General features: G+C 51.4%; 2 protein-coding genes and 1 pseudogene across 4 annotated transcripts in view; 1 reads left to right on the forward strand and 2 right to left on the reverse strand.

Annotated features, from left to right (window-relative positions):
- Positions 1-25,864, reverse strand: part of Mapkapk3 (MAPK activated protein kinase 3) — an 80,281-nt gene that overhangs the window by 32,164 nt on the left and 22,253 nt on the right. Inside the window, exons 1-2 of one of the 3 annotated variants that reach the window (XM_052719745.1) lie at positions 2,168-2,289; positions 1,639-1,915 (exon numbers count right to left, since the gene is read on the reverse strand). In XM_052719745.1, coding sequence (XP_052575705.1) covers positions 1,639-1,863 — 225 coding nt within the window. In that variant the 5' untranslated portion in view covers positions 1,864-1,915; positions 2,168-2,289. Of the gene's footprint in view, positions 1-1,638; positions 1,916-2,043; positions 2,142-2,167; positions 2,290-25,864 lie in introns of those variants that run through there. The other 2 variants (XM_052719751.1, XM_052719759.1) reach the window with 2 other exon arrangements.
- LOC128105484 (40S ribosomal protein SA-like) lies at positions 5,808-6,594 on the reverse strand (annotated as a pseudogene).
- Positions 9,822-16,339, forward strand: Cish (cytokine inducible SH2 containing protein). The gene is made up of 3 exons (XM_052719796.1): positions 9,822-10,250; positions 13,172-13,392; positions 13,622-16,339. The coding sequence occupies exons 1-3, from the start codon at positions 10,231-10,233 to the stop codon at positions 14,152-14,154; spliced, it is 774 nt and encodes a 257-aa protein (XP_052575756.1). The 5' UTR covers positions 9,822-10,230; the 3' UTR covers positions 14,155-16,339.

The following is a 25,864-nucleotide window of genomic DNA, read 5'->3' on the forward strand; positions in this document are numbered from 1 at the left end:
GGGAGGTGTAGGCCCAGCCCTGCGCAAACCTGGAATTGCCTGGGCCACAGACTCGGAACTCTCACCCATCCGGGCCTTGCTCACAGTATCTGAACCCTAGAGGGGCTGGTCAGAGCTCTCAGCCTCGCCTCTCAGGGTCAAAGTCTTGAACCTGAGAAGAGGTTCTCTGGCCTCAATCAACCACTCACCCTCTCCCAGGCTGCCTCCTATTTCACACAACAGGACAGCTAATGACAAGGGAGAGGACAAGGGCTCACTTTTCATCTCCTTATACCTATCTACCGTGAGGAAAGCCGCCTTCTCCCCCGCCTGGGATCTCAAAGCTCTAGTCAGCTGTAGGGTTAGAGGGTCACAAAGCTATACCTGGGCCCCAGCCCCCAGGTCAACCCTTTCCCTGCCTTTGAGGCCACCTTCACGATCCCCTCCAGAGTCCTTCTTGGGGGACGACCTCCCCCTCTATCAGCCTTGATACACCAGAGAAAGACAAAGAATGGGCCGAGTATCACTCAAATTCTTGCAACGCCTGTGCCTTGAGTAGGTCCCGAAGCCTATTCTAGGCTGATTCCAGGCCTGTTCAAGTTCACTCATCTCATTTCAAGTTCACACCAAGCCCCGTTCCTTCTCCCTGAACAAAATCAGAGACGGAACTACAATCCTCCAAGGTGCTGCCCAAGGTTGCAGAGTTGGCACACGCCAAGGTAGAGATTACAGCCACATCTTCAGGACTCTGCACTCTGGCTCCTGCTGGCAACTTGGGAAACAGACCAGGGGTCACTCTCCACCATACTGTACCATCCTGGTGCCAATGGCATTGCCTCCAATTGGGACAGGTTCCCAACGACAAACAATTCAAGGGATTCTGAAGGAGAGGGATAGGAGTAAGGATGGGGGCTCTTGGGCTGGAACTGGGTGCCTGGGGCCAGATGCAGAGATCAGCTACTCCAAGCCACGCTCCCAGCTCCCCTCCATCAATGTGCCAGGCTTCTAGGGAACCTTGAGTATGATCGGACTAAATGGCTGCCCATCATTTGTCCAGGGTGAGTCAGCCTAGGAGCAGAGCTGGCCCGTTCCACAAGGGGGCAACAATTCATCAAGAGCCCAGTAGTCAAAGAGCACCCTAAGGTGTGATGGGCATCAGCCTTTGCGCCCCCCCCCCCCCCCAACATGCTCTAAGAGGCTCATAGCTCAGTCTAAGCAGGCAGAGGCAACGAGAAGGAAGCAGGCCGCTCTGAGCCTTGGGGGCTCAGCCTCAGGTAGAGGGAAACTCAGACCCATCTCCATAGCAGAAGCTACTTGTGGGGGGGATAGCCAAGCCTTAAAAGCCCCACTTGGGCCTGAGCCCAAGCCAGAGCCAGAGTGTACAGCCACTCCCTCCCACCTTCCGGGTTCAACAGCCCTACTCACATTGACTCCTCCCCTTGCTCTTTGGGACACACCCGGAGCTTGGGTAGGTCGAGCCTGTTTCCCCATGTGTGAGGCTGGGAGGACTATGGGTCTGATCTTAGAGGAAGAGTATAAAAATAAAATATGATGCTAAGTGTAGATGCTTAATAGAGGCCCTGGACACACACCCACAGGTATCGGCTGTTGGACCCTCCATCCAGGTCACCCCAGCCCTCAGAGAGATGGGTCACTAACCTTCAAGGCACACTTCTGCCCCGTGCGCCGATGGTAGCACTCCAGCACTTTGCCGTTCACACCCAGGCCCAGCACCCGCTTGGATAACTGGTAGTCATCAGTCACCGCGTACTTCTTGGGCTCCCGTCGCACACCTAGGGCCTGAGCACCGCCCAAGGTGGGCCCACCGAGAGCACCTGGCGGGGGCGCAAGACTCCCCTTCTCCCCTGCTGTCTCGCCATCCATGGCCCCCACGGGGCGCTCGGAGGTAGCCCCAGCCTGACGCGTCTGGAGGCACCTGAGGGAAAGGGAAAGAGTCACTCCCCACACGGACTTTTGGGACACACCCCAGCCTTGATTTCTCCAGAACTAGACTGACTGGGCTGCTGGCCCAAGACAAGCTGGAAACTGCCTGAGAGTACCTACGTGCAGCAGGGGGGAGGTTGATCCCTCTGTCGGGGCACGTGTCGAGTGGGGAAGGAGTCCAGCGCTGTGTAGCCGCCAGATCCTGAGAGCTGGCTGGCCACACAGGGACCCCGGGAAAGCGTACCTGGCGAAGGCGCACTTGGTGGCAATGCACTAGACGGAAGCCATGCAGCAGGCGAGAGGGGCAAGGGATAGTGATCCCGGGAGCCCGTAGCCGAGGGGCGCCCTGGGCCCGAGTCTCGCCGCCCGCGGCCCACGTGACCCTCCACCCCCCCTTCCCCGCACGTCATCCGGACTTGGGGCCCCGCTAGGTCAGCCTTAAAGGGCCAGGCAGGTCCCGGCTGGGCTGGCCAGGGCACAGCCCCTGGCAGGCTCCGCCCCGAGCCCCCCCCCCCCCCCCGGACAAAATGGGGGCGTGGCCTCCAGAAGTGGCTGTAACTTTCCCGGCGCCTTGGGACACCGGGTAGAAACTCCTCCAAGTGCCGTATCAGTCTCGGATTTTTATCCGCGACCTAGAAAAGTGACAGCGTAAGACACTGTGTTTCTCTAAGGCTCTTGAGCGCGGTGTTCTTTTTGCATGCTGCCAGGGGGCCTTGCTAGACTCCCGATTTTCCAGGTGGCTAAGCGCGCTAGAATTCAACTTAATTTTTGCCAACCTGCCCTGGGAACTGGTATGCTGTTTGATTCACCACTCTTCGGTCCCCGGTGGTTTAGGGTACCTCTCTAGCACTAGCCAGCTTTTCTTTCTGTGCGCTTCCTGACCAATCTTTTGACTTTTGACTTTGCGATTTACTTGTCAGCTAACGTATTGGGCCACATTCGTGCTGTCCTGCAACGCATGCAGTCTGCAGCTGCAAGTTGAACACACCTGGGGCTTTCCTGAATCAGAAATCTTGGTTTTCCATTTGGTCAGGTACATCAGCTTTTCACCTTATTATGGTTTGGGCTTTGGATTATTCTGTTTCAAGCCCTTGGCCGCGGTGGTGAACACCCTTAATTCCTGCACGAAGAAGGCTTAGGCAGGGAGATTTTGAGTTCGGGGTTAACCTAGGCTACATCGTGAGGCTGTGTTTAAAAAAATAAAATTAGCCGGGCGTAGTGGCCCACGCCCTTGATCCCAGCACTGGGAAGGCAGAGGAAGGGATCTCTGAGTTGGAGGCCAGCCTGATCTACAAAGCAAGTTCCAGGACAACTAGGGCTATTACACAGAAACCCTGTCTCAATAAACCAAATAAATAAATAAACCAAAAAAAAAAAAACCCTTAACATTAAACTCCCTTTCTCCCACCCCAGAGACACACTATTAGCTTTGAAATTCCCTTCCTGGGTTTAGACATCAGTTTCATTCTTAGTCCATCTTAGCCTGTCATAGATATCTTGAGCCAGCTTTCCCAGAAGTCTCTTATTTTACAGAAGGATCAGGGGCGCCCATGGAGAAAAAAAACTCAGTGAGAGCCACAGATAGCGAGACTGTGTCTCTTGTGGCAAATCTTTCAACCATATCCACAACCCACAAGTTGAAATACCCAAGCCAAGTGATTCTTTGAAACTTTTGGAAAGTGGGTGGTGCCACAGGCAGGCCCTTTGAGCAGGTCTCTGCTGCCATCTACAGGCTGTATTCAGACCTGCAGCCACCAGGACCTTTGTCCCACCCAAAGGCGTCAACCTCCAAAATGTATATATCTCCTGGCCTAGGAACTGGTGACCTTGAAGACCTCTTCTATAACCTCCCACCACAACACATACAAAGATGCATGGGCTGCACGTCCACAGTTGTCAGAGAACTAGTTCCTAGCTAGCAGGAATTTGGTGCCCTTCTGTCTATACAACTGCATCCCGTTGCTGATAACTACTTTGTGAAGGGTACTGCAACTATTTGTGGTACTCTCTGTGTGCAGACAGCTCAGTCTGTCTCCTCCAGGATTGGCGACTCTGTCTTCTCCAGGCAACCTTTAAGCTAGCAACAATCTATGAAGCAGAGGTCCCTAGATAAGAGCCTCTGCTAATCATAAGAACACTTCCTGCAGACCAGGAAATGCTCTACCTGAACCCCATGGTCTCACTGAGACAGGGGAAAGGAAGACATGATCATCCCTTTAGACACACATTGAAAGCACACAAGAGAAACAAGCCCAGAGAGGGCAAGTGACCTGCTTGAAGTCAACAACTAGCAGGAGACTCTCCCCTCACCCCCCCCATTTCAACCCCCAAGCACAACCTCAAAGCTGGGCTCTCTCAAATAATGACCACCTCTCATGATGTTTCCTTCTTTGCTCTACTCATTCACATGTGCAAGTATACTCTGACACCTGCACTCACACTGTTATGGAACATTATTTTAACTGGGCAAAGATGTGTTACATTTGTTTATGCTGCAGAATAGTACTTTAACTGTGTGAAGGAGTGCTATGTTTTATTTATGCTGCATCTGTTTAACGATGTAAGGATGTGTGTTTAATGATGTAGAGATGGGTCACGTTTGTTTCACCTTGCCTGCCTAAGGTACCTGATTAGTCTACTAAAGAGCAGAACAGCCAATAGCTAGGCAGAGAAAGGATAGGTGGGGCTGGTAGACAGAATAAATAGGAGGAGGAGGAGGAGAAGGAGGAGGAGGAGGAGGAGGAGGGGAGGGAAAAGGAGAGAAGAAGGAGGGGAGAACAGGGGAGACACCAGTCAGCCAGACATAGAGAAGCTGTGAAAGGAAGATAGACAGAAGAAAGGTAATAAGCCCCGAGGCAAAGGGTAGATAAACAGGTTGATTTAGAAGAGCTAGCCAGAAATGTGCCTAAGCTAGGCCGAGCATTCAAAACTAAGGATAAGTCTCTATGTCATGATTTGGGAGCTGGTTGGTGGCCTAAAAGAAAAAGCCTGATACACACACACTGCATACAAGAGACACACACAGATATTCAGATACATAAATGTGTATGACATACATATGCACAGATACATATAGCCATGTGCAGGCACACACCCACACACATTTGCCTAGCTGCATCTAGGATCAGGTGGAATCATAGTCCCACCTAATAATCAGACCCCAGATCTAAGAGCTTGAAGGAAGCCATGCAATCTGGAAGTTTTTGCTGCTAGGAGGCTGAGGCAGGCACTGCTCTCTGTAGGCAACCAGTTTGAAGCTAGTGAACCCAAGGCTCAGCAAGGTCTCGTTCTCTATGAGCAGGATTCCACAAGGTAGGTAACTAAGGGTGGAAACTAGGGCTGGGCATCTCAAAAATGTCTCTTTCTTAAAACAAACCAAAAATGGGGTTCGGCTGTTAAGAGCACATTTGTTCTTTGAGAGGACCCAAGTTACATTCTCCATACCCAGGTGGGTCACAACCACCTGTAACTTTGCTTCCAGGGGATCCTGTACTGTGCTTCCTTGGGCATCCACACTCATGTATGTCTGCACACAAACACATACACATAATTAAAAATAAAATTAATATTTTTAAATAGGGTTAAGCTGGGTGGTGGTGGCACACACCTTTAATCCCAGCACATTGGAGGCAGAGGGAGGTGGATCTCTAAGTTTGAGGCTAGCCTGGTTTACAGAGCAAGTTCCAGGACAGCCAGGGCTACAAAGAGAAAGCTTGTCTCGAAAAACCAAACCAAACCAAAACAGAGCTAGATTTTAAGTACCCTAAAATTTTTAAATTGTGTTTTTAAGTTTGCTTGTTGGTTTGTTTGTTTGTTTTTCAGCTTTTAGGAACTTTATTTTCCATCCACCTTTTCCCCCTTTGCTCAGGTATCTGCAGAGTAGCTCAGGACCACTCAGTGATGACTCCAACCACTCAGTGGCCTATACTGTGGGAGCTACTGACCAGTCCTCAGTAGCTGGCTGGGCACTCCAGCCTTCAGCAGGGAACTGCTGGATGGGTACAGAGGGCACCTGCATTCCCTCAGACCAGTCTGCTACCTCTGGGTAACAACAGTGAACTCAGTCTCCTCTGGTCTCTGTAGAAGTAAAGGGCGCACACGGGAGACAGTGCCATGCATGCAGAGTACTTCCGGGGCCAGCATCCACATCAGACCCACTGAGAGAGCTCCCTAGTTGTTGCATGGAATGGCAATGTTCACGTAGCACAGAGGAGAGTCTGTGTTACACAGAGCATTGGTGGGCAGGTTGACACAAGAGGGCTCTGTGAGGGGCTGGTGGTCAGCCTTGGGACCAGTCACCACTAGAAGCCGCGGCTCCCTGAAGGCCGCTTGCATCTGGTTAGTGAAGGTGCCAGGCATGAAAGGGCATCAATTGGAGTGCTCCAGTGGCAGCAGCAAACTTCATCAGGGCTCACTGGCCAGTGTTCCCGGAGAAGGTGATGCGGACGCCAGCAGGGTTCGCAATGGCAACAATAGCTTGAGCTGCAGGCAACAGCTTCTCCTGATCCTTTTCAGATTTATGGTGTAGATACCATTGCTTTTCCTTTTGTAGGTATGCTGCTCCATCTGAAAGTGTTTGTAGGTGTGCTGCTCCATCTGAAAGTGAAGGTTGGTGCTACCTAAGTGGGTCCCTGCCTCAAGGAATTTGAGGACATCGAGGGCTCCCGACATTGTGTAAGTTTCCCTTTAAGTAATGATGGGAATCAAGAACAACACCATATGAACACATCCCTGGGCATTTCAGAAAGCATTCCATTTCTTTTTTTACCTCAAACTCACTGAGTAGACAAGGATGGCCTTCAACTCCTCACCTTCCTGCCTCATCCTCTCAAGTGTTAGAACTACAGATGTGAGCCACCATACCCTGCATTTTGTTAAAATTTATATTCACAGAAGTCAAACTTGCTTGCTGCAATTGTTCAGACCACACTGAAGTATAAATGTAAGTAGCCCCATAAAGGTTCAATCCCTAGGATGTATACAAAGGTGGAAAGAGAGAACAGACTCCACAAAGTTGCCTTCTAGCTTCTGCATTCACAGTGTGGCATGCTTACCCATCACACACACACACACACACACACACACACACACACACACACACACACACACACATTTAAATGTAAATGCCTATGATTATATAGACACATGTATTTCCCATATCAATCATAAACAGAGGTTTTCCAGCTGTTCACTTAGCCCAGGAAAATCAGAACGTGTAGCTTCTTCTCAGTGCCTGTGCTGCAGCAACCACCTGGAATCATGTCCCCTTTCACACTATTGGAAAGATTCGAAACCTAGGATGCTGGGCCTGGGCAGGCTGGGTTCATGGCAGCAGACTCCGCCACTTAGCCCTTGGTAATAGTTGTGTTCAAGGGAACAGAGACTGAGGCCACTGAAGTAACTTACAGTGACCAAACAGACCATCCAGTAAGTGGCTGCTGGAGGGCAGCCCCTGCTCCTCACCACAATTGCCTTTTGATGAAAGGGAACCTGCTCATGGTGAAAGGACAGAAGCCAGATATTGAGGGAATATTGCTGTGTATCCTTGTGACCCATCTTGTGATTTTTCTGGGAGGGTGAAGGCAAAGGTGTCCTGCAGCAACAGGAACCCACGCAGTGCCTGCAACAGAATACACTAGGAAGGAATACCTCTTTGTATTTGGTTCCGCCACCAGGTGGCAGTGTGGGCCCAGCAGTCAAGGAGGGGGTCCATTCAACGGAGCAGTCAGGGATTGGAGAGGTAATAAGGGAATGGCCAGAGTTATTCACAAAGCTTGAATGAAGCAAGTAGGTGGGCAGTTTGGGCAGAACAGGGGCACACAACAGTTCCCAGCACACAGGTTGAGATGCATAACACTGTTAAATCCACAAAAGACTATTGGAGAGTCAAACCCCTTGGGGACATTGGTTTGCACAGAACTTCCGAATCCCTGACCTCTGTAGGAGATGCTTTCAAGGGAATACAGGTGCTCTGATACAGACTAGAGTAAGGACAGAGAAGGATGCCGAGGAGTTTGAAGGTTACCTTGACCTAGAGGCGAAGTATATGGAAGGTAAAAAGGCTTTAGTTGCAACCCACTACTTGCTAGCTGTAATCTGTGTCTTAGTTTCCACACATAACAGATGGCATTATCTATGGTTGTTGTGACTGCTAAATAAAACTGGACCTTGCTGAGTGTCTAGCAAACGGTAGGTATTCAGTAGTCACAGTAAACTGGAAGGGACACGGTCTTGGGGTGCTTGAAATGTGGCATCAGAAGGTCCAAGTTCAAAATCACAGCTCTGGGGGCCAGAGAAATTGATCAGGAAATCAAGGTGCTTGCCATCAAGCCTGACAACCTTTGTCGAGCTCTGGGACTCACATGGTTATCCTCTGACTCCACAGGAGTGCCATGGCACCTGCAAACACTTGAACACACACACACACACACACACACACACACACACACACGCTTTAAAAAAAAAAAAAAGAAAATTACAACTCAGTTGCATGACACCTGTGAAATCCCCTTATCTTCTTAGCAATGTGGCAGTAGTTCCTACAGAAGAGTTAGCAGCCACACAGGGATCCCATGCTTTCTAGATACTCCAGCTCTACCCCACCCATATTCCAAGAAACTGGCTTCTTACTCTATTCTGGGAGCTCTGATTGAGTTACACTGAAGCTTAACTTCCCCTTCGGGGCAGCTACAGAGAATTGAGTCCTTTGGAGTCATTTCTGATCTTCATTAAGTACTCTTCCCTTTTCACAGAGTCTTATCTTCAGCTCTCTATCTTGGGTGGGGCACCCAGAGCCTTATCTGTGCTGGGGAAAGCCCAGATGCTATTATTCAAGGTCCTGTACACTGCCAGAAACCTGTCGGCCCTGCCAAAGGTTTGTAGCCACCCTTTCTGAGGAATCTGGGTGGAGTGACATGTGTCAAGGGAAGAGACACACATACTGAACAGTGATGGGTGTGGAAGTAGTGGATGCTACTGGCTCTCTAGATCCCATCTCCCCATATCCTGGACCAAGGTTTTGGAGGGTGTTCTCTATAGACCCTACAGTCCTTCAATATGCTCCCTGGTAAACTGGACACAGTGGCTTAGCCTGTAATCCCACACCGGAAGCCTGTACTTGGAAGTTTGGGGATAGCCTGGTCTACAGGTCTACATACCGAGTTCCAGGATAGTCTGGATCCTTTTTAATTCTCCCTGGTGAGTTACTGGGAATAAAACATAGCAAGTTCTCTGTTTTACAGGAGAGCAGAGTCACGGTTCTGTCCCCTACCTCTATGGTCCTATCCCCAAACTCTCTCCCTTTGTTTGAACTCAGTTTTCCCACAGCATTTGTTTGTACCTCACCAAGCCATAGACTGAGCTATCTGGGAGCTGATTGTCTCTGTTCATCTCCCGTTCCATGACTGGAGGTCCACTCAGAGATCAGATACAGATAGGATGAACTCATTGGATAAAAAAGATTAGATGTAGCCTGAATCCTTTCAGCTGTGGTGACCACAGCAGACCTACCTACTCATTTCCTCGGCCCCCTTCTGCACCCCACGCCTCTCCCTAAGTCTATCTCCAAATCTCACAGCACAACACCTACCTCCTGGCAACTCCACATAGTGTCCTGCTGTAAACGAGACCCAATAGGGAGCCCTAATACAACGTCCGATAGGAGCGGCTAGGTAGGAGGACCGGCCCAGACCCTGCCCTCGCCCTGTAGTTCTACGGGGAGATAAGCGCACCCATCCCCAAAGAAGCTGAGGAAAGGAAGACAATCTGGCCTGAGTCGCACACTTCTTCCTTCTTAAGTTGCCCCTAAACTCAGTCTTCTCCCGAACAGTTTCTAGGCCCCGCCTCACTCGGTCACGTCAGTCCAGGGTTCACGCACTTCAATTGGCCCGTCCAGCGGCTCGGCTCCACCTCCAGAGCTGCGATTGGTCAACTCGAGGAGCTCCTGCCCAGTTTTCCTGGAAAGTTCTTGGAAATCTGTCAAAGGTGTTTCCTTTCGCAGCCCGAAGCCCCAGACGCCAGCGCCCCTGTTCCCCTCCCGGCCGCCGCAAAGCCTGCGGTTCTAGGAAGATGCGGCTTCCGGGAAGGGCTGGGACGCAGCGGACAAAAGATTAGGAGGCGCCTGGCCCCGCCCCGCCCCGCCGGTCCGGCCCCCTCGTCCTTCCAGGCTGCTAGCTCCACAGCCTTTCAGTCCCTGCTTGCCGGCCGTGAGCCCCGGGACCTTGACCTTCGGGCCCTCGACACCCACTGGCTCCCTTCTGCTTCCGTCCCGCCGAGCCCCGACTCTCGAGCCGCCGTGGCCTCTAGGACATGGTCCTTTGCGTACAGGGGTAAGCGCAGCTCTCTCCCTGCCCGTGCCTATGCTCCACGCGGGAAGCACAGGAGATCACAGACCTCCAGCTAGTTGCGGGATTTGGGAGGGCTTGACTGGTTGGAGGTGATGGAGTGCGAGAGGACCTTGAGTGGTGTGCCTAGGATACCCCCCGACACACACACACACACACACACACACACACACACACACACACACACACACACACACACACACAGTTAAACGGGGCTGGTGAGCGGTGGGAGGAGGAGCCCCCATTCCTGAGATCTCACTGGCAACAACTTTAAGAGGTCCCCCAGGATGGAGCTCACCAGTCTAGACTTTTTTGAGCCCAGAGCTTACCACGCCTTCCGGCTTCCTACCTGCCAGTGACCAGCCCCTGGACTCCTCTCTGTTCAGGTGTCCATTCCTCCGTCCCAGGTCAGCGGTTAGGCCATCCCTGAGGTCCTTGACTCTCCCAAGACTGGCACCTGATAACCAGCACCCTTAGGAGCATCCCCACACCTCTTTTGAGCCCAGATTGAGGTCTCAGTGCGACAAAAACGTTAGCTTGCTTTCTCCGAGGTTGGAGATGGACATGGAAATATGGGGCTTGTAGGTGGACTGGGGCTTTGATAAGACAAAGTCTTGGCCTCCGCTGAGTGGTTTTGGCACACCTGTTCACTCTGTTTCAGTGTCCCCTTAAGTCATTGATCAGTCAGGAATTAAGAAAATGCTAAGAAGAGAGGAAATGTGTATATGTGGGTATTACAAATCCAGGGAGAGCTGGGTGGTGCGGTAGCAGTTGTTATAACTGACATGCGTATGGTGCTAAGTGAGGAAGAGTGGAGGGTAGGGCCAGGCTGAAGTGCCCTTGCTCTAAGCTGTCCTGGGTCTCAGGACAAGGACATGGAGATGCTGGGAAGACTGTTAATTCCTTGGTAGTCCCTACCATGTTCCTTCAGTCTTTGAATTTTGGCCTCCTCAGCAGACTCACACACTGCCTTCTTTCTTGGGTGGCCCCCCTCCTCCATTCTGGGCTCCCACAGCCTCTTTGACTCTGCCTTAACTGAAAGCCCCTGGGAACCTTGGGGCCAGCGTTGGCCATTAGGGACACAAGCTCTTGAACAGATGCGCATGTATCCCACCTCCCTGGGCTTGGTTCATCTCACTGGCTTGTATCGTCAGGCAGGACTTAATGGCTAGATTCCAAGACATGCACACACAGGTTCTTGGAACACACCAGCCCTCACCCCCACCACAATGACACAGTGGTAGACACACCCCTGCCTAGATATATAGTCTCTCCCCAGCAACCTGAGGGGATTAACATAGCCATTCTACACCTAGACGCCATACCAGCCCCAGAGGTGCTTACTGCACATGCATGTGGGACCTGCGCAAGGGGCCTCACTAAGCTGTCTGGCCGTGCTTACAACAGAGGCTGTGGAATGACTGGCTAGCTGCCCACATCCTCTCAAAAGGTACTTGGAACAGGCTATGAGCCCCAGCAGGCAGGTCACCTCAAAATTCTACTCACTAAGTGGGACTCCAGAGCTCTCACGGCTCAGTCAGATTGACTAAGTGTGGAAAAACACTTGGCAGGAAGAGCCAGCCACCCCTTCTGATGAGTGGCCACAGGACCGTGACCTTCTAAACACCACTTACACTGTCAGGTCTGGCTTCTGTCCCTGCTGACTGCCACCAGCTCCTAAGCACCCCTTGTTGTTTACAAGCAATCCCTGATACGGGGTTGCCTTCCCCGGCAAGTGTGGGTAGAGCCTAGGGTTTCATTATCTTGAGGTCCTAAGATCCAGCAGGGACCTAGACACAGAACTGAGGCCGGGAGGCATATTTCATTAGAAATGAGTGAGCTCCAACTATTCCTTCCTCAGGACGCAGAGCCCCTGGGCCACCACCTGGGTGGGCTTCCCCTAGGACTTCAGCCATCTCGGTTCCCCTAACCAAAGCGCTCTAATATTGCTAAACCCCTCAGGGCAAGTAGGCCCTCATCTGGAAGGAAGAAAAACAGCAACCCAGAGAGAGGTAAACTGTACACACTCGACAGGGTGGAGTCTGGAGTGTGGGTTGAGTGTTCCGTCCTTTGGTGGGAGCTCATATTTTATGAGAGCTAAGAGTCACCAATGCCTTTAGAGGCCACTGCCTCCCCTCAGCTGAGAGGAGCAGAGCCCAGGATGGGAATCTAGCCGCTTGTGGGTAGGAGCTTGTTTAGGTCGTGAAGTCCTAGCCGGTGTGGACAGAGGGACCCCCAACAGACACCTCCATTGACAGGAAGCCACCGTGTAACCTTAGGTTTTCTCCTGTAATCTTGAGGTCTCCCTGAGGATCCCACCCGAGTTCATCCTGTGACTACCAGATACAGTGGCATTTGACAGGCTACCTCAATCAGAGCACAGCTGGGGGATAGCTTTTGCATTGACAGGTTCCCCATTCTTGTGGTAAGAATGCTGAAAGTGCTCATGGGGAATGACCTGTGATTTTGGTGATACAAGATGAGGGTTAGCTTGTATAGAGTAAATGCAGGAGAGTAGAAAAGAATCTTTTGAGAATGGGTTCTATGAAACTGGGGGTATGGGTATATATAGCTCAGTGGTAGAACACTTGCTTAGCATGTGTGAGCCTCTGAGGTCAGTTCCCAGCACTCCAAAAAACAAGAAAGAAAGATCTGTATATATGAGCTGGGTGTGGTGGCTTACACCTTTAATGCCAGCATTTGGGAGACAGAAGCAGGTGGATCTCTGTGAATGTAGGGCCAGCCTGGTCTACATAACTAGTTCCAGGCCAGCCAGGGCTACATAGTGAGGCCGTGGGTTTTTTGTTTTTGTTTTTTTAAATCGGTATGTTTGGGGGAAGAAATCAAAGGACTTTTCTGAAAATGAAGATCATATGAGAGCTCTGTTGCCTATCTGCCCACTTTAGATCTTGTCCTCTGCTGGCTGTGGAACAAACCGGGCAGCGGCCTCTGTGGGCCCAGTCTCTGGAGCTGCCTGAGCCAACCATGCAGCCCTTGCCCACTGGGGCACTCCCAGAGGAGGTGGCAGAGGAGACCCCTGTCCAGTCAGAGAGCGAACCAAAGGTGCTGGACCCTGAGGAGGACCTGCTGTGCATAGCCAAGACTTTCTCCTACCTTCGGGAATCTGGTGAGTCTCAGGAGAGACAGACCTTGTCCTGAGAGGTCTGTGGAGGAACTAAGCTCTTTGGATTTTGAATCGGATTTGGGAAGCCTGGTCCTGCCCCTAAGTCTGATGGTAGAGATGCATCCCTCTCCAGGGAAATGTGAAGGGGCTCTCTATCTTGAGAGCCCTGAGTTGGTGCCCTTAGGTAATTTCCATTCTGATCCGTCCCTTGGCCTCTTCTCTACTTGTCTAGGATGGTACTGGGGTTCCATTACAGCCAGTGAGGCCCGGCAACACCTACAGAAGATGCCAGAGGGCACATTCCTAGTACGAGATAGCACCCACCCCAGCTACCTGTTCACGCTGTCCGTCAAAACCACCCGTGGCCCCACCAATGTGCGCATTGAGTATGCCGATTCCAGCTTCCGGCTGGACTCCAACTGCTTGTCCAGACCTCGAATCCTGGCCTTCCCAGATGTGGTCAGCCTTGTGCAGCACTATGTGGCCTCCTGTGCCGCTGACACGCGGAGTGACAGCCCAGATCCTGTTCCCACCGCAGCCCTGCCTGTGCCTAAGCACGAGGCCCCTGGTGACTCCGCCCTGCCTCTCCCCATGGCGACTGCCGTGCATCTGAGACTGGTGCAGCCCTTTGTGCGCAGGAGCAGTGCTCGCAGCTTACAACATCTGTGTCGCCTTGTCATCAACCGTCTGGTGGCCGACGTGGACTGCCTACCGCTGCCCCGGCGCATGGCCGACTACCTCCGACAGTACCCCTTCCAACTGTGACTGGGCCGGACACCCTGCCCTGCCTCATACAATTATATCCTGGAGCGGACACAGGCCCCAGCTGGACCTGGCTTCCTGCTGTCCCTCTCCAGTCATCCTGGTGCCTGTATACATACAGAAGGTGCCAGCAAGAACAAGGCAGGTGGAAGGAAGAGGGATTGTCACACAACTCCGAGGTCAATGCCTCCAGGTCCCATATGGCTCTTTGTGGTGAAGCCACGTGGCAGAGCAGAGACAGACAGGCAGGACCTTGTCTCACCCTGGAGGCTGGACCCAGGCCTCCATTCACTGGTGTGCCCTAGCCACCTGAACTCTATATTTCCTCCCAGGCCTGGTTTCTCGGTCTGCTGGGTAGGGCAGGCCCCCTGCCCATCTGTAGAGCAGCCAGCCTGTTTCTGGGAGAGTATCGGCCAGAGGCACTGAGGTTGATAGTGCCATCCCCTTGGGAGGAAGCAGGCCAGCCTGGGGGGCTACACAGTTATACAGTATTTATTTATTTATTCTCCTTGTGGGGGGTTGGGGGTGGGTTAATGGCATGAGCCACCCCATTTCTCTGCCCTAAGGCCTGGGTGGTCCAAAGATCCCCAGCTCTGGTTCTTCCCTGTGGAGCCCCCCATCCCCAGATGTATTGTTGGGCCCAAAGTCGTCCTGAATGTCCTGGCCCTGACCACCTGCATATGGATGTGCCCACTCTCTTTTCTCCCTAGCCTCTTTTGGGAGGCTGGGTAACCAGACAGACGGGAGCCAGAAACACAGAGCTCACACTCGCCTCCTCACATGGCTTCCTTCACAGAGCTGGCTTCTCTGTGGTGCGTTCCCTGCAGAGGGGCATGTGCTGAGTCAGGAAGGGGATGCTGGCTCAAGGGCTGCTCTTGCAGCTCTTTTGTGTCTGCTTCCTGACCAGGAAGTTGCCTGCATGTGAGAGAGCAAGAAATACATACCTAACGAGACTTTATAAAACCATTATTATAACACAAAAACCAGCTTGGTAGTTTTTCTTCCACTGATTTTTCTGTAGTGATAATAAAATTATGCCTTCCATTTATGAAGCCTTCTGTGGGCATCTGGAGTTGCGGATAGTCTGTCTCCCTTTCATCCTATTGTGATCCAGTTTCACATCTGGAAAAGCAGAAGCTCAGAGCCTTACATGGCTGAGCAGTCTCTGCCAGGGGCCTGAGGGGTGAAGGTAACAGAGAGCTGCTTTTCTTGTCATCTCCCCCCTGTTCCCCTTGGGAAATGAGAGACAGGAGGTGAAGGTCTATTGCATGCCTTCCAGTGTGCTATCCATTGCACCGCTGGGGATGTGGGAAGTGGGGAGCAGAGAGGCTCCAAGCCCAAGAGGTGTATGTAGAGGAAGTAGCCATTCAAAGTGCAAGTGGGGGGGGGGGAGTTGGGGATTTAGCTCAGTGGTAGAGCACTTGCCTAGCAAGTGCAAGGCCCTGGGTTCGATCCTCAGCTCCAGAAAAAAACGAAAGTGCAAGTGGGCACAGAGGGAGGGTAGTATGAGAAGAAGGGGCCACAGAACTCAGGACAGACCTGGCAAGGAGGAAGGACAGTGGAAACAAAAGCATGTGAGAATGATGAGGATCCCTGACATGAGGCCTGAGAGGGCTCTTCCCGGGCAATGAGGTAGATCAGTTGAGTCAGAGATAGTGACCAATGAGCTGGTAGGGTCTGGTCTCGGGGAGGAGTGTCAAAATTCTTGCTGTCCAGGGTTAATGGTCTGACTTGGGGATATTTAGACTGCTGGGATCCTGCTATGGCCTGACATTTTCTCCCACCGTGTGTGAGGGCCTCACAGGGAAGCTCCTCTAAGCTGTGCTCATAGCCTTCTAAGCCTTATGGAAACATTTCAGGATATGGTCTTAGTCCTGAGACCATTAGAAGTTGCAAATTACAAGAGGTCAGTAATGGTGGATTGTGAGCAGGAAGCTGTATCAAGAAGCGGCATCTTGATACAGAAGAGGCTAAAAAAAAATAAACAACCAGAATTGGGGAGGCCCAGGACTGAGGACAAGGAGACAGTAATGACAGAGAAGAGGAATGACATCATGCAGGCTGGGAAGATGGCTCGGGGGTCAAGAGTGTTTGCGACTCTTTCAGGACCAGAGTTTCCAGTTCCAGTGGAAGTGATGCGGTCTTCTGGCCTCTGTGCACCTACACACACAGAAACACACACAGAAAAATCCTTTTTTTTTCCTTTTTTTTTTTTTAAAGGAATGACATTGGGTTAGAGTTAAAAAGAGGTAGATGAAGGAGGGGTGATATTTTTAAAAGCTGGAAGTAGTGTCCACGTCCACTTGGTCTGACACCTTCTCCATTGCTGGTGGCAGCTGGTAAAACTTTTGCTGACAGTGGGGGCCAACAGTGCACCTCTTCCCGGCGTTACCATGGCCCTGGTAGTGCCTTTTCTTCAACTTTGATCTCAGCCTCTTTGTGGTTCCCAAAATGTGTGAGGTAATCCCTCTTGCCCTCCACCCCCCAGATCTGAGTCATATAGTGGGAAAGTAGTGGGCACACAGGGGCCAGAGGCATGCTTTTCACATCTGGTGCCTCAGCCTGGACAGTCAGCTGCTGTAAGAAAAGGAAGCAGAGAAAACCTCATTCTTCACACGAGCGACTGTCTAAGAATGCCTGCCAGGTGCAAGTCTGCGTGAGGACTCTGCACTGCACGGGAGTGGGGTTCAAATACTACCCTGTATTCAAATGCCAGGAGCAGGGGCTGGCTCAGGCCGCTCAGAGAGTTGAGCACAGAGCAGTGCTCATCCACCTGCGCTCGGCCCCACTCGGCTCTGTGAGGTGGAGATCGGCAGCTGGGTGGCAGCTTGGACAGCTGTTCTCTCGACCCGTCTCCGCCTACTGAGAGCGCTGGAGTGGTCCTGGCAATGTGCCATCCCCAGCTCCCCTCAAACCAGAGTCTAGCTATTTCCTGACAGGGGGCTGCCAGCTACTGACATTTCAGTCTGTATATGAGAGGAATACCAATGCCTGCCTAGGGCCAAGGACAGCAGAAAACATGTCATTGGACCCCAGACCCAAGTCAGAGACCCAAGCCTAACAGGAAGGGAAAAGCAGCTGGCCAGTGCGACCACCCTGGATGCTCCTGGGCTACTAAAAGGACAACCCTGCTGGCGCTAGCTGGAGAGGAAGGGTAAGCCACGAGGTGGGCATGCTGGACCCTGCGTAATGCCCAAAGAGTAATTAATGTCACCCTTCACTGACTGAGTCCCTTCACTTGTGCTCTTTGGCCACTAACTGAGTCAGACTCCATCAAGGCCCTGGGGGCACAGCAGGGAACGAGACAGACATGGCCTCCATCCTCATGGAGCTTGCGGGTAGTGCAAGAGAGGTTGTAAAAAGTGAACAAAGGGGCGGGTTCTGAGTGGGGGAGAAAGAATGGCCTTGGTGCGGGTCGCCCTGCAGCAAAGAGGGTTCGAGAAGGTGCTGAGAGGGTGGCAGTGAACCTGGCTACCAGAGAAAAGTGGAGGGGTAGGTCCTGTGGGTAACGTGGGGAGAGGCTGCCCCCCAAAACTGGGGACAACCCGTACAATGGCGCTAAGACAGAAACCAACCTAGAATCCAGGATGAGTGGGGAGGGCAGCTGAACTGATCCTAGCTGGTGGAGCACCCCAGAGTCTAGAGGGCTGTATTGAGCTCTGATGCTCATTTCTAAAGTACTCTAGGTGGGCAGCTCCATGACGACATCAAAGCAGGTGGCCCATGAGAAGACTCACAGGTACGGAACTTAGAGGGGTGGGGCGCCACCGCAACCGGAGGAGGCAAAGGTGGCAATTTGGGGCGTGGCTCCAGCCCTGCACACTAACAGAGGTTGTCTCTGTTTTCAGTTGAAGGGGTAAGGCTTAGAGCAGCAGTTATCTACCTGTGAGTCACGACCCTTTCACAGGGGTCTCCTGAGACCTTCAGAAAACACAGATATTTACAGTAAGATTCATAACAGTAGCAAACTTACAGTTATGACATAGCAACGAAAGTAATTTTATGGTTGGGGGTCCGCACAACATGAGGAGCTGTATTAAAGGGTCACACCATAGGAAAGTTGAGAACCACTGGCTTAGAGAGAGGAAATGGCTAGCTCAGGATCATAAGCCTTGCCTCCAGACCTTATTCATGGAACCACTGCTCTACCCTGTCTCTGAAGACTCACCTGCCAAAGCCTTAGCCTCCCAAGGTTCAAAAGCCAGACAGAAGAGTAGAGAGGTTCAGCAGGGCGTGGCCTGGGGGCGGAGCTGGGGCCTGGAAGACTCTGCCCAGCCACAGGAGGATGGGCTTGGAAAGTGGTCCTATGTGGTTTGCTCTCTGGACTCAGGCCTCTGGAATGGTTGGAGGGGGCAGGTAGTACGAAGCCACCCAGGTATTTCTTGTCAGCAGGTCTAACTGGCTCGTGTCTCGCTGAGATGTCTTAGTCAAGATTACTGAGTCACCTAGCATTCCCTTGGTCCCAAGGGCCCCTGAACCTAAGTCCAGCATTTAATTTGCTGCCTGAGCAGAGCCTGCTAGACCAAGGCTGTACGTGTCTGAATGAAGCTGAAGCCATGACCGGCTGGCTTAACTCTCCGATGGCAACCCTCCTACCTCGGCTGTCCTCCTTCAGAAAGGGAGCCTGGGCAGGCCAGAGCAGCCCTTTCACGCCAACCTGTTAGACCAGTTTTAATCTAGAGCAGGCTTGCACTTGGCCTCCCCACCCCTCTCTGGCTCAGTGGGGAGCACAGCCAGCCAACTAGGGGGCACGAGTGGTCACTGGAGGGCAGCAGGATCAGGGATCCGTGTCTGGGACACAAGCTAGAGGAGGTCCCTGGAGGGTTAACTCTGGCCAGACTGCAGACCAGAGGGTGAGTAGAGAGTGTCTGGGCCTGGCTTTGGGGGCAAGCCAAGTCCATGGAAGCAGATACCCATCTATGAGCGGGAGACACAGCTGGCTGAGTGCGGAAGGAGGCCATAAGCTGTCTGCTCAGTGGAAAGACAGTGGTTTCCATGACCCAAGCCTGGTCGAAGCAGGCAGAGTCCAGGGTACAGCAGGTAGCCTCTGAAGGCTGGGAAAACTTGGGGCTACTACAACTCCTCCACGTAGCCCTCTGGGACTGTTCCACCCACACAGGAACTTACTGTCCCCAGAGATATCCCGATGGTGTGGTTGAAGGGGGCATGACATCTAGCAAATTCTTTCCAGGGGCAGAACCCTGCTTTGGGGACTTTCCCCAGCCCTAGAACCAATAAACCAGACCAGATTTTTCCTGTCACCAGACATGGGCTCCCTTTCTTCTAGAGTTCAGTCCCAGCCTGTATGAGGCCAAGGCTATGTTGTAAGTGCCTCTCAGCTCTCAGCCTCCTCACAAGAAGCATTTTACCCTCCCCACTAAGCACATCAATTTGTGTGTGTGTTTTGTGTGCGTGTGTGTGTGCGTGCGTGCGTGTGTGTGTGTGTGTGTGTGTGTGTGCATGTGTATGTGCTTGTGAGTGTGCGTGCGCATGTGGGCTTGTATGTGTGCTGCTGGCCTTTCCCCTTGGCCAACATTCCTTTGTTTTCTTCAGCTCCTTCCAGAGGACAGTTTGGTAGGAGGAGCCATAGAAGAGAGAGTCCTTAGGCAAACATTTCCTCAAAGCTCAGAGACATGAAGGCCTATCCAGAAGGAGAGAGTTCCCGTGGCAGCCTGAAAAGGTGGAGGGGCCACAGGAAGAGACCTCCTGGGAAGGTGTACTGTTAGCCCTGGCACTTGGGTGCCTGTGCTCCTGGGATCTTGCCATCACCAGTCTGGCATCGACAGGGTAGGCGCAGCTTTAACAGGCAAAGCTGGGCGACTCTGAGCAGGCTGTTTTTATCTTCCTGAGACACACATTCTCATCACAGGCCAAGATTCTGGGTTTACTGTCTGTGGGATCCATTTGCTCTGTGTCCTACCTGAAAGGCACCCAGGCTGGGTCTGCATAGCCCTGTACCTTTTCACTTGGAGTCAGCCAGTCAGCATCAGGGTTGGGAGGTGTGGGTTTGAGGCACACCAGCACCCCCTTTCCAGCAACTTGACCATCCCCAGTTTCTCTCCTGGGTCTCAGCAGTTTACCTGTGGGTGCTTTTGGAGGGCAGAGAAGGCACAGTGTAGGCAGCTCCGCCCCCACCCTGGGTGAGGTGTTTTCGCCAGAACCATAGCAGCTGTGGCTAGAGGCCTCTTCCCAGGAAGAGCAGAGTGCCTCTTCCAAGAACTCTGAGGAGGGCGGGCAGGAGGGTGCGCGGGGGAGTTAATTTTAAACCAAACAGCTTTCCACGCTTCTCAGGAACTGGTTGCTCAATGTGCTCGGGCAGGTCCCAGGCGAGTGGGCAGGCCCGGTGCCAGCTCAGAGGTGGAGTGGGTGGAAGATACCCAGAGGAGAGGCCCAGCTGACCTTGAGGGAATTTGGACTCTGTCTTTGCCCACCCATCATGGCCTGTCTCTCCCTGACCCTAGTCACACCCACCCAACTTGCTGGGGGACTTGGAGGGGTGACTTACTCAGTTCTAAGCAGGCAAAGCAACATTATAAAAAGATTCATAGTGAAGGTGTCACGTTCTTTCAAGGCCCCAGAATTCCTGCTCCCATCCCCTTCACTATTGAGAACTTGCCATACTGTCCCCTGGCCTGTACCTCTGGGTGTTTTCTGACGATGGTCTCCGCTGAGGCCAGGAGAAGGCCTGGGCCAGTTCTCTGTGGCCTAGAATTCTGGGGACCCAGGCTAATGGGATGGGGAGTGGGGTGTGGGAAGCTAGTGGAAATGATGGGCTCAGGGAATCATTTTCCTTTTGTGAGGGAGAGCACATAGTCCTGCTCATATGACTGATCAGGAAGGAGACAGGGTATTTCACTTCACTGACCGCCTATACCTAACCTCAGTGTGTTTATCCCCCTCGCCTGACAGTCGAGGACCACCTCCCAATGTCTAGTTCATGAAGGACCTTCTCTGTAGAGAAGTCATCTCTTTCCGTTCTCTGCCTCCAACTCTCCCCGCCTGGAGACTCTAGAAACCCAAGTAGGCTCTAAGAAAGAATGCCAGGCAAATGCTGCCAGAAGCTGCAGTTCTTGGAACCAGCAATGCAGAGACAGGGGACACTTCTTGGAACCTGATGGCCATTCAAGTGAAAGGCTCAGAGGACATCCAGTGACCTGGGGAAGGGACAGAGTGTCAAAGCCTCAGCTTAGGTCCCCACCTCCAGGAAGCCCTCCTTGACTGAAGTTATTTCCTTCAACGCCATCATCACACTAAGGGCTCTCCCAGGGAGGGCCCAGGTCTGGTGTGGCCTCTAGGGTTATCAAGTGTCCAATCTGGGGCAGAGTGAACAACTAGAAACAGGTGTGGACAGCACAAAAGGGGGGCATGTGCACAGGGAAAGGGGGTGTTAGACATGAGTGCACTACCAGGTCAGAGGAAAGAGGGGTGTAAGAGAAAGTGGGAATTCAAAGTGCGGTCAACAATGCCTTGCTGAGAGGACTTCCTGTTGAACAGGAAGCCTCCAGGTGAGCGTTATCCCTGGTTTCAGATCCCTGCACCTTAGAACAGGCCCAGCTTCACTGTCAAGCCATCCAGGGTCCCCCTGGCATCCCTCGGCTATGCAGCCTTGAGAAAACCTGCCTTCTGGCGCCTCGGTTTTCAGTTGTGAGCAGGGAACTGCCAGTCCACTCACATCTGCACGTCACTATTTGCCTGAGCACCAGCCTGTAACCTACCCATCCATGTTTCCGAGAAAACCATCCCTCCCCATGAAAGGCTGGTCCTGGGACTGAAGGCCAGGGCAGTGGCTGGGGCAGCTATGAGATGGTCTCTAAGAAAGAGACCCCAAAACCCCTGTAAAAAGGCAGTGCAGGTGACCCAGGACCCAGTTCCCCACTGTGCCTTCACCTTGAAGCCACCAATCATCCGGGGCTCCCACTGCAGCTGACAAGAAGTGGGAGTAAAAAAAAAAAAAAACTGCAGACATACCTCCCTCCTTCCCTCTGGAGCACAGGCCCTGATGCATGCTGTGCTCTGGGCAAAGGGACAAGCGGAAGTCCTAATATATGAATCTAAATATTGAAAAACCATAAACTACAAGCTACTAATAAAATATATGCTAGCCTCTTACTTAACAAACATGCTTTCATAGCAATAAAAGGATCTACCAATGGACAGCTTTTATAAGTCTGAAACTCAGGAGATATCAAGGATTTTTGAACATCATGGCAATTATTCGTTCTCTGATGGGTCTGAGGTTTAAGTAAGAAAACAGAGATATACTTAACTCATAATGCATTCTCCATTTATCCTGTAGTGCTGGGTGTTCTTGTATTTATTCTAGAAAAGACGTCCATGTTATAACCATTTACAAGATCAATTATAAGATTTGCATGTAACTACTGTTTTTTGACAGTAATGGTTTACAAGGTTAAAATAACATAGTATACCGGGCAGTGGTGGTGCACACCTTTAATCCCAGCACTTGGGAGGCAAAGGCAGGCGGATCCCTGGAGGCCAGCCTGGTCTACAGGAGGAGTTCCAGGACAGCCAAGGCTACACAGAGAAACCCTGTCTTGAAAAACAAAACCCCTCACAAAAAAAAAAAAAAAGCCCAAAAAAACAGAACAAAATCCAAACAAAATAAAACCATAGTATAACCAAATGATATAAACATGTTAGGTTAAATGAAAAATGCCAAAATTGAAAGTATTTTAAACATAGGATCAATATTTATTTTTATTTATTTATTTATTTATTTATTTGTTTGTTTGTTTATTTGTTTGTTTGTTTGTTTGTTTGTTTGTTTATTCGGACGGGGCCTTAAACTTCTGATTCTCCTGCCCCCATCTCCCACGTGCTGGGATTATAGGCATGTGCCACCATGCATGGTTTTATACCGTGCTGAGAACCAAACAGGCATACTTGACAAGCATTCCACCAAAGGAGTTACATCCCTAGACCAAAAAAATATTTTTAAAAGAATAAGAATCGGGGCTGGGAAGATGACTCAGCAGTTGAGAGCTCTTGCTGGTCTTCAGAGGACTCAGGTTCAGTTCCCGGTATCCACATGTAGACTCACAGCCAGCGGGACCTCGAGTTCCAGCTCTGGCCTCTGTGGAACACACATGGTGCGCACAGACACACGCAGGCACTCACACACATACGAATAACACATGGTGCGCACAGACACACGCAGGCACTCACACACATACGAATAACACATGGTGCCCACAGACACACGCAGGCGCTCACACACATACGAATGAATAGACTTTTTTAAGGTTATCTATTAGAAGTGAAGTAACAGGTTGGGACGGTGACTTGGAGGGACAGACAGTACCTACAACTGCAGTTCCATGAACTCAGAACCCACATAAGTGCCGGGGGGGGGGGGGGGGGGGAGCGGCCTGCCCGTGAGTCCAGTGTTAGGAGGGTAGAGACAGGAGAGCCTCAGAACCTCAAAGAACAAGGCAGAGAGAAACCCATGAAGATCGCTGATGTCGGCCTCAGTCCCCCCACAGGCACCTACATGCATATGCATGGGCACCTACCCACATGTGAGCGCCCCCAGAAAAACATGCGAAATTAATGATTAATGAATTAAAAGGAAGTAACTTGGGAGGCTGAGGCGAGAGGATTGTCATGAGCACAAGGTCAGCCCAGGCTACAGAGTGAGTTCCAGGAAGGCTGGCATACAGAATAAGACCCTATCGCAAAAAGAAGAACATAATGTCAAATGTTAAGATGATTGAAAATTAAAGTTTTACTTTCTTATTTAATTTTTTTTAGAGATTAAGCCCAGGGACTCCTATATGCCAGGCCAGTGCTCTACCAGTGAGGCCTACCCTTAGTCCTAAAGTTTTTATTAAGTCCTGTTAAATGTTTTCATAGAAATGAACCTTCTCAGAATGCAGTTCAAATCCTCCGACATGTGCAGGGAGTTTATGCTACCTCAGAGCAGAAGACCCTGCCTGTGTTTCCCTGGGGCTCGAACTGTTACGGGAGTGGATTATGGGTTTGTCTCACTGCACCAGGCACGGGGTATCAAGACCCTCGTATTGGTGATAGCCCTGCATTCTTTGTAAACGTATCAGAAATTGATTTTTTTTATAGGTTTGGACTGTACTTCAAACGACAGGTTTCAGGCAAGTTACAAGAGAACGGCAACCGTCCAGATGTCATTTCCAACAAGTGATTTTGGGGAAAAAAATATCCAATGTCTGCCTCACCATAAATTCTTAGACAGATCAAATATTTCTAAATTGAGCTGAAACAATGTTTAAAATGTCCTTTACAAGCTCCTCCTGGGGGCACAGAGCGGAGGCTTGAGACAAGACCTCCTCCTAGGCATGACTTCCCTGCACTGCCCAAGAGCCACACCGAGACAAGGATCCTAACGAATGTAGCTTCTTTGGAACCGATGCTAAGGAGCCCCCAGCAGGATGTCGGAAGACTGCTCCACACTTCTCTCCCTCTCTGTACCCCTGCCAGGTCAGCGAGCATTGACAGCCCCTGTTCCTGACGAAGCGGAGGTGATCTGTCTTTTGTTTCTATACCAAGAGTTTTCCTCTTCCTGCTAGCAGCTTTGAAAACGTGGAAGGCTAACTAATTTGCTTACATAGTGGATACAAAAAAAAAAAAAAAAAAAAACTCAGCTTTCGGAGGCTGGGGAGATGGCTCTGGTTCAGAGCACTGGCTGTTCTTCCAGAGGACCTGGGTTCAATTCCCAGCACCCACATGGCAGCTCACAACTGTCTGTAACTCCAATTCCCGGGTATCCAGCACCTTCATACGGACATACATGCAGGCATAAACACCAATGTACATGAAATTTTTAAAAATTTCAGCTTTTATGCAGCACGTGTGTGTGTGTGTGTGTGTGTGTGTGTGTGTGTGTGTGTGTGTGTGTGTGTGTGTGTGTGTTTGTGTGTGTGTGTGTACATGCATGTGGAGACCAGAGGTCAACTTTGGGAGTCATTCCTCAGGCATTCTCTTTTGAATCAGCGTCCCTCACTGGCCTGGAACTCATCAAGTAAGCTAGACTGGCTGACCAATGAGTCCCAGGGATCCTCCTGTCTTCACCTCCCCAGCCACCGGGATTATAAATAGACATGGCCACACTTGGCGTTTATATGGGTCCAGTCTGCATGCCTGCATGGCATGCATTTTGCTGACTGAGCTATCTACCCCAGCCCAACACAATTCTTAATATAAAGGACAGGAAAAAGGGGTACATGGGCCAATTTTAGCCTTAGTGGGTGGACATGAAGGGGACAAAGGCTAGAAGGAGGGAGGCTAGAGTCAGAGGAAAATTCCAGAGGATGAGAAAGGCAGGGAGCATTTCAGCAGAACTGGGAGGCTGGTGCACTCGGGATAGCGAGAATGGATCCCAGGAGGCCAGGACAGTCCTAGCAAGGTATAGAGAGCAGGAAATCCTGGAGAAAGGCCACTGAAGCTTAGAGGACCTGAGTTGGTCCTCAACTGGGCTCCAAACATGTCAGAGACCTGGGTAGTCACCCTCCCAGACCTACCCCCAAAACACTGTGTGACACTAGGCTAGCCACGGAGGGAGACCCCCAATTTCAACATTCTTTTCCATGATATGAGGGTGATGTGCTGGGGCTTCCACAGGCTGTCATGACTCATAAGTATTGATGGAGCCTCTGAGACAGGATAATACACACACACACACACACACACACACACACACACACACACACACTCACAAAGA

This window comes from Peromyscus californicus, unplaced genomic scaffold (genome assembly GCF_007827085.1).
Source record: "Peromyscus californicus insignis strain IS unplaced genomic scaffold, ASM782708v3 Scaffold_11__1_contigs__length_118956290, whole genome shotgun sequence".
Taxonomy (NCBI): domain Eukaryota; kingdom Metazoa; phylum Chordata; class Mammalia; order Rodentia; family Cricetidae; genus Peromyscus; species Peromyscus californicus.

Bases quoted from the DNA above. Each gene is read 5' to 3' on its own strand.
- Cish (XM_052719796.1), top strand. From the start codon at position 10,231: ATGGTCCTTTGCGTACAGGG. The intron at 10,251-13,171 runs GTAAGCGCAGCT...TGCCCACTTTAG, and splicing joins ATGGTCCTTTGCGTACAGGG to ATCTTGTCCTCTGCTGGCTG. The intron at 13,393-13,621 runs GTGAGTCTCAGG...CTACTTGTCTAG, and splicing joins CTCCTACCTTCGGGAATCTG to GATGGTACTGGGGTTCCATT.